Source organism: Trematomus bernacchii, unplaced genomic scaffold, assembly GCF_902827165.1.
Source record: "Trematomus bernacchii unplaced genomic scaffold, fTreBer1.1, whole genome shotgun sequence".
Taxonomy (NCBI): domain Eukaryota; kingdom Metazoa; phylum Chordata; class Actinopteri; order Perciformes; family Nototheniidae; genus Trematomus; species Trematomus bernacchii.
The window spans coordinates 562,501-570,843 of NW_022987409.1; the positions used below are offsets into that span (position 1 = coordinate 562,501).

General features: G+C 39.0%; 1 protein-coding gene across 1 annotated transcript in view; it reads left to right on the forward strand.

The window, feature by feature from the left end:
* Positions 1-7,694, forward strand: part of LOC117487391 (neuronal acetylcholine receptor subunit non-alpha-3-like) — an 8,370-nt gene extending 676 nt beyond the window's left edge. The window contains exons 2-6 of the mRNA XM_034136013.1: positions 2,057-2,208; positions 4,715-4,759; positions 5,037-5,146; positions 5,499-6,405; positions 6,513-7,694. Coding sequence (XP_033991904.1) covers positions 2,057-2,208; positions 4,715-4,759; positions 5,037-5,146; positions 5,499-6,405; positions 6,513-6,677 — 1,379 coding nt within the window. The 3' untranslated portion in view covers positions 6,678-7,694. The remainder of the gene's footprint in view (positions 1-2,056; positions 2,209-4,714; positions 4,760-5,036; positions 5,147-5,498; positions 6,406-6,512) is intronic.
* Positions 7,695-8,343: the final 649 nt, after the last annotated feature.

Below are 8,343 nucleotides of genomic sequence, written 5' to 3' on the forward strand. Positions count from 1 at the left end.
GTATCATGTGTCAGAGTCCTTGAGAGCACAGACAGAGGTGATCCAACTGCACTCTGACTTTGTGGTTTTATGTTTGCTTTGATCATACTTTACATTTATTCATGAATGGATCAGTCATGTGTTGTCAGACAGAGCCAGCACCAGGTTATAGGTCCATGCAGTGGCGTTTTTATATGTACAAAAGTGGTGGGGCACAAAAAACTTAGATGTCTATATATAAGCTTCTGCAGTGACGTGCAGTGAGGTTCATGGCTGCTGAGGCACTGGCACTGACTCTTCAGGTTTACAAATATTATATTTTGACCTAACCCAAAATATAATATTATTTTCAAAAGCTTTTTTTGTCTGATGGTTCGATTAATTTTAAACAGACAGTTCAACAAAAGGATACCCAAAAAATGTCATTTTATCATTTAAATATTGAATTGTTCTCTCTTAGTGAGATCCCATTTTCAATAAAATGGCGGTCTTACCTTGACTTGAAGATGAAGTCCATTTGCCTATCCTTCTGGACAAACATTTCTATTACTTTTTTGTAAAAGTCCTCCTTATGTTCTTGTAGTTTCAAAAGTCTATCATAAATCTAATCCATAGATTTATGATAAAAAAATTATATAAGTAGGGTAGACATGTGGATGTTATCCGGCTAATCAAAACGTGCATTTATCTAACAGGTACGTTTCCCACAGATCTTATTTCGAGCTATTTTCTAAAATCCTCTGGAGAAATCTCATTGCTTTTTTGTGCTTACTTCCTGGTTTTAGGACGCGCCACTGCAGCTCTCTCGTCTCCTGTTCACACAGCACACTTTTCGCGGCACACGTACTTACAGCCAATCAGCTCTGAATGATTTGAGATGACGTATGGTGGGGATGGTAGCTCCATGCCCCTCTGGTCATTATTTTTTTGCCACACACATTTCATTACAAAATACTCTGAGCATGCGCAGTGAAGTTTTTACAGTCACCGTTGACTTCACAGCGAGAGGAAGGGGCATAATCAGGTTTTGTCCCACATGGCTCTAAACAGCTCAATAGGCACACACTGTGACTGTAGACACACTAATTAGAAGAACACAGACTAAAACAGCAATGTACAGACGAATCAGATGATTAAACATGATCTTAAAATATATTTTATATATATATATATTTTTTTTTTTTGCATTTTTGTAATCATTATTTGTAATACTTTCTGCTGACACTAGGTGGGGCTGTGCCCCACCTGCCCCTAATGACCAGTCGCCACTGGGTCCATGCCCCTCCTCATTAGATCATGTGGTCCTCTTGCACTTGACGTCCCCTCTGTCTGACATTATATAGCTGTCTCTTGTCAATATGACTGTCTCTGTCCCTCCAGAGACATTGTATCGCCTCAGGCTGACTGATGTGCTGACTGACTTTCCCCTCGCACTGCAATTGAACAAAGTGCGGAGCTCCATCATTCACTCATCTTTCTCCTTGATAGCTTGATGTCTCTACAGCACACAGCTGGCGGACTGAAGTTATTATGATGTGATTTGCCAGGGGAATTTCCTGCATGTAGCTTTTTTAGTAATTAGGATTAGCTGGATTTGGAGACAAATTGTTTTATACACTTTTGTTTGCTCATTTATTTTCTCGTTGTGTCATACATATTCATATTGGGGAACACAATTGTGGATTTACTAATGAGTTGAGTTACATTTGTTGTTGACATTTTTCCAACCATCTCAGGACAGTATACAAGTTTTAATATTAATACTTTTCTGGAGGGTTACTGTTCATGGTGCTAGAACATATTTTCATATCTTTAAGCATGTTTTCTTTTTGGTAAGGCTGACTCTAGAAGTAGGCAAGAACATCTCCAAAAACCTACTTAAAAGACGATAGAATCCCTTTTTGTTTGTCTGTTTTCCAGTGACGTCCACTTTAAGGGCGGTAAAAGTAATGCTTATTTAAAAAAGAAAATGGTATGTAAGGAAGTCTTTGATCTACCCAATTGTATTAAGAAGTTAACACAAGCAGTATTTATGGAATGAACAGTTGTAAATCCACATTCATTCTATTTGTCCCAGGTCCGAATGAGTTTATGTCCTTGGCAGAGATGGAGGACGCCCTGCTGAGGAACCTTTTCCAAGGCTACCAGCGCTGGGTCAGGCCTATCCAGCACGTCAACGACACCGTCACGGTTCGCGTTGGACTCAAGATCTCCCAGCTGGTTGATGTGGTGAGGACACACCTACAATCACAAATGCATATCCATGTACTTCTTTATTCATGAGGAGATTTGTTGTGTGCTCCCCAGTGGTGGAGCAAAACTGCACGCACACATTGAGATAAAAAAAAAGAACTGTGTGGAAAATATATTTTTCTAGTTTTTAAGCTGCTTAAAGGTGGGGTAGGTAAGTTTGAGAAACCGGCTCGAGATACACTTTTTGTTATATTCCATGGAATGCTCTTAACATCCCGATAGCAATGAATATCTTAAGTGCTTTGACAAAAAATCCATAAAAAAATGTCATCTGTGGAAGCCGTAGTACTGTAAAAAGCACGACCAATCATTTTAGCTGGCCCGGCTAAAATAACTGGATGGCCTACCTGCCTGTCAGCCTTCCATCTGTGCACAAACTTATCTCTTGCCCTCATTGGTCATGTGCGCGTTCGTGTGTGTTGGAGGAGGGGCTCTATAAGGAAGTGGCAGATTTTCTCCGGTTGTGTATTTTCAAATTCTAGCGATCTCGAGCCGGTTTCTCAAACTTACCTACCCTACCTTTAAGGTAATTAGAAGTTACCTTATTTGTATGCTTCATATTCAACCTCATCATAACTCAGATCTTGAAGGACGAGTTTGGCATTGTTCCATGATTTTCTTATTAGCAATAAATCACATCAAAGTCGCAATCAAAGTCAAAGTCAAATTCTGATTGTTTCTTCAGTGCTATTGGACTCAATTCTTATCCAAACTATTTTACACTTAAAAAAACAACACAGTGGCTCTGGGTGACAATTTCCTTTTTTACAAAATAAAAACATATAAAATGGTCCCCCAGAAAATGAACAACTTACTGCTATTAAAAAAAACCGAACAGTCTTAAATGTTTAAATTGTTAAAAATGTTTGGCCTGTAATTTAAAATATTTTAATTAAAAAAATAATATATTGTGTATGACCAGTTTTTAAAAATGAACACATTTCATTAAGGATGCTTGGATCTGAGCGCCATGAATAATGTGTGCAGTTTTAAGAGATGGACTAGCACCTAACACATTGTTGGTTTAGGGTCTCTTTATGGGATTCATTGACAAAAACAATTAGCAAGCTTTCCAACTGTATCCTTCAAAAGAAGAGAATTAGTTAACACTCATGGAAATATGAGAAAGAGGACCACTGGCGAGAACTGAAAACCACAGTTTGATTTGAATGGTAAGTCTTCACCATCAGCCGAGTGGTGTCGCTGTCCATGGTCCTGAAACCAAACAGGGCACTAGCACCTAACAGCGAGGAGCTTTCTGTGTTCCTGAAATAGATCGGGAACACTCACTTCACATCTACAAACACAGTCTCCATACTCTGGAGTGGTTCTTTAATATTTCAGAGGCACGCTGTAATAGGTTGAGATGGTGTCCAAATGGAGAAAACGGAGGATGCTAATGGAAGAGCCGCTCTTCTTGGCTTGAAATATTCATATCAACCAGTTTAGATTGAACTCTTTATCCTTCCACCTAACACGTGTGCTGGGCAAAGACAATCTGTGATGCCCTCTGACGGCTCTGCAGAGAAGAAAGAGTTAGGTTAAGATGAATTGTTGGATTTTGTAAAAGAGACAGAGAGCTAACCAGAGACACAGCAGCTTGTCTCTGCTGCTTCTGTACATGGCTGTGTATTAGATTATGGTTCACCTCTGCTTTATGTGATCATCAAAACATCCGACTCAGTCTGACAGCTGAGGCCTGGTCTGGATATACCTAACAGCTGCATGTTTTGTTTCTCTATACTGTTTATATCCAGTCTTAAGCTCTTAGTCTACCCCCGTTTCTTCAAACTCACCTCCAGTGATGTGGAAATAAACCTGTGTTAACCACTCTCCATCTCTCTATTCCTGTCTTCTTCTATTTACCTCGTGCTGCAGTTATATCGCTTCTGCTTCAGGGTTCACTTCACCCATATCCGTTTTATGTTTCTTCCTCTTGCTTGTTAAGGAAGTGGCAGTGACGGGTCAATTAGATTCGGTCATTTCAGAGCAAGGATAAGATTATTAGTTTAACTCCCAACCAAGCTTCTCATATTCTCCACTAATCAAATCTAACATTGTGATTTTAGCACCCAGATCACAACGTTTCTTTTTGCTGTAATCAAGTTACATCGGATACAAAACTAAAAGGCTGTCAATTGTTTTGCTTTTAGAGATTTAGATCTTTAGAAACTACCCTCATTTGAACACGTGTTTGTCCTCTATGTTAATGTATATTGTACCAGAACATTCCCTACGTGGGAGATATCAGAGCCCTTTTACCAGCTTTTGAATATCATGGATCTATGAATTAAAGTAAATACAAAAACATTTGGATTGATAGGTCTCAATCGTTCTGATTTTGTTGATGTGTATATCCTTTTTTTCGTTTAAACGTTGATTATGAAATAAGCCTGACCTATACACTGTCATCTTGCTTCTTGCGTCTTCACTTCATTTTCATTTTTAACTCTTTCCTCGGTTTTCTTTGTCTGTCTTTTAGGATGAGAAGAACCAGCTAATGACAACTAACGTTTGGCTCTGTCAGGTGAGAAAAACAACTCAACAATATTTATACATATTATAATAATCTGATTTAAAGAAACATGATAACCTTCATATGGATAGTGTCTCCAACTAAGATACTGTATATTAAGTTCAGCATTAGTTCTTGACAAAATCTGTTTCTGTTCTGTCTGAAAAAATGGATGTTATCAACTCTAGGGGCATATAACTTAAATGCTTATTAATGCAAATAAGACTCTTAGTATTGTATATCAGTCTAACAATCCTGCATCCTGTGTCCTTGTGTTTGTGTCGACCAGGAGTGGATCGATTACAAGCTGCGTTGGAATCCAGACCAATACGGAGGAATCACTTCCATCAGAGTCCCGTCTGAAAATATTTGGCTCCCAGACATCGTCCTCTATGAGAAGTAAGACTGCTGTATTATGCTAGGAACCACTGAAAATCACATTCATAGGAAACTTTAAAAAAGACACCCTGTCCGTATGAAAAGTACAGCAACAGCAATCTCATAGACTTATGTATGTCATTTTCTTTATAGAATAACATTATCAAGATGTCACCAAATTGTAATACTTGAATGAGAGCTGTCATTTTATACATTAAAATAACAGTTATGTTATACTGAGTCATATTTGAAATAAAGATGGGTATAAAAGACAACACTTACTTATACAATCACAAGAAGCTAATATACAGTAGATCATCTGCAAATGTGATTCGGAGATTTGTTTTCTGATTATTATTTGATGTTTCTTCAGTGCTGATGGGCGGTTTGAAGGCTCTCTGATGACCAAAGCCATTGTCAGGTTCAATGGCGGTGTCACCTGGACACCGCCTGCTAGTTACAAATCCGCCTGCACCATGGACGTCACCTTCTTCCCCTTCGACCGCCAGAACTGCACCATGAAGTTTGGCTCCTGGACATACGATGGCCACATGGTGGACATGGTCCTGATAGACAATCAGGTGGATCAGAAGGACTTCTTCGATAACGGGGAGTGGCAAATCCTTAATGCCACCGGTGCCAGAGGGAACAGGAAGGACGACATGTACACGTACCCCTTCATCACCTTTTCATTCATTCTAAAGAGGTTGCCATTGTTCTACACACTCTTCCTCATCATCCCTTGTTTGGGTTTGTCCTTTCTGACTGTCCTGGTGTTTTACCTTCCCTCCGATGAAGGGGAGAAGCTGTCTCTCTCCACCTCAGTCCTTGTGTCGCTCACTGTGTTCCTCCTGGTCATAGAAGAGATCATCCCCTCCTCCTCCAAGGTGATCCCGCTCATCGGAGAGTATTTGCTGTTCATCATGATCTTTGTCACACTCTCGATCATCGTCACTGTGTTTGTCATCAACGTACACCACCGCTCCTCGGCCACCTACCACCCCATGTCGCCGTGGGTGCGTAATCTCTTCCTGCAGAAGCTGCCGAGGTTGCTCTGCATGCGCGGACACACGGACCGGTACCATTACCCAGAGCTGGCTCCGGAGAGCCCGGAGCTGAAGCCTCGCTCAGGAGGACGGAAAGCTGGCAAGAGGCCGAACAGCGGACAGACAAGTTCTGATTCGAAGGAGGACGAGGCCTGGGCGACCATGTTGGACAAGGCTATCTACTCAGTGCGCTACATCAGCAGACATATCCGCAAGGAACACTTCATCCGTGAGGTTGGTTTAGCGGCATGAAGAGAGATTGAAGTATTCACTAGAACAGCTCTAAGGGCTTCCTGTTTATATATGTTGTTATCTCATCTCCCATTTCTTCTTTTTCCCAGGTCGTACAAGACTGGAAGTTTGTGGCCCAGGTGTTGGACAGGATCTTCCTGTGGGCTTTCCTCACCGTCGCAATACTGGGCACTGTCCTCATCTTCACTCCAGCTGTCTACATGTTTTTCAAAATCACTCCTCCACCGGGAAGTGAGGATCCACCGTCAAACTAGTAGCAATAATAAACCACTTTCACAAACAACCGATGATCCACCAACAGATGCATCTTTGGTTACCTCTCAGCAGGTGAAGGCCACTACAGGTGTTTTGTGAAGGAGAACTTGGACTCTGATGGTTAGGTTTGTTCTTAAGATCCACTTTGCAAAACATTGTATGCACATTATAGCATATTTTTGAGTTTTTATAATTACATGTTTTTTCCCTAGATAAACAAGACAACGTTATTACAAATTGGTGCCACTTAAGTTGCTTTGTAGCCAAAGTCCTATTTATTTATTTATTTTCTTGCTGGCTTTGAGAAGCATGTAGCTATCAGTATACTAGACTACACATACTTTAAGGTATTTCAGCTCAAATTGAATGAAACATGAAAAAAGGAGTAAAAGAATAACTTTCTTCAAGGTAATATTCAACTTTAAAGTGTTTTCACATTTCAAGATCTGCTTGATTTATGCCTAGTTCCTCTTCATTGTGTTATGTTTCTAAATAACATTGCCTTTGATTTGTTTATTGGACCATCTTGAATTCAGAATTGCAAAGGATCACTTCCACAATATGTTCAGTTTATACATTTGTATGTCTTGAGTTACCAACAACATCTGAACTACCTTACAAATTCAGTAGAGATGCAATAACCTGTTATATGTTTGCAAAATGTTTGACAACGTTTGGGTCAATAAAAACAAAAAGAGCTCTTATTTGCGATGTTGTACAGGAACTGTTTCCTTGTCTTTCTCACCCTCCTCAAATACAAACGTTGCTTTGCTCACTGATATAAGTTAAACCACCTCAAGCAACATCAATGATTACATGAAGACTGAATGAACATTTCTGCTATAAATTACAAAACCTTCAAAAGTAATGTATTGGATTGTACTTTATTGCGCAAATAAAGTTGCTTTTAATACATTATGATGTATTTCTTTTACAATAAGCTCTGCTAAAAAGGTAAACAAATAGAGTTGAAATGGGTGAAGTGACAGCACCACCTAGAGGTAAACCACAGTAAATAAATCTATCCAATAAAAAAATACATTATTTATTTCCTTCTATTTCATTTCAATCAAATCTTATCTCAAAAAGCTTAAAATGCATGCTTTATTAAGGGTGAAAGTGCAACACAGCAAATATTCTAATACTTGGGTGTGATTTGTTTAGACTAACTTCAGTGTTATGTCAACATTTGCTCTAACTCGCTGACAATGATGTGTTCCTCACTCTTCAAAGTGTTCAGACCAACAAATACGTTGCATTAAAAAAGAAAACGACACACTTTGATTGTATGTTGTGTTTGTGGTCACTGCTTATATGAAAATGATAAATATTATAATATGTGTTTTTTACAGTTATATACAAAAGGTTTTGTGTACATCAACATTTCTTCCACTGGGTGGAGGTCTAACCACATTCATGGTTGGTAGACAGTTCACATTTTCTGCTGCAGGCATTTAACAAATGTGTGACAGACATGGGGGAAATATATCTATTTGATTTTTCTGAATATTTTAGCAGCTCTGTCAATGGTTAACACAAATATGATAAGGAATCAGACTGGTTTAAATACAGTTTTTTGCAAAAGAACATGTAAAAAGCACATTTCAGACATGATATCAGGATTACTAACAAAAACTACAGATATTTCTTTAAACTATCTAACTT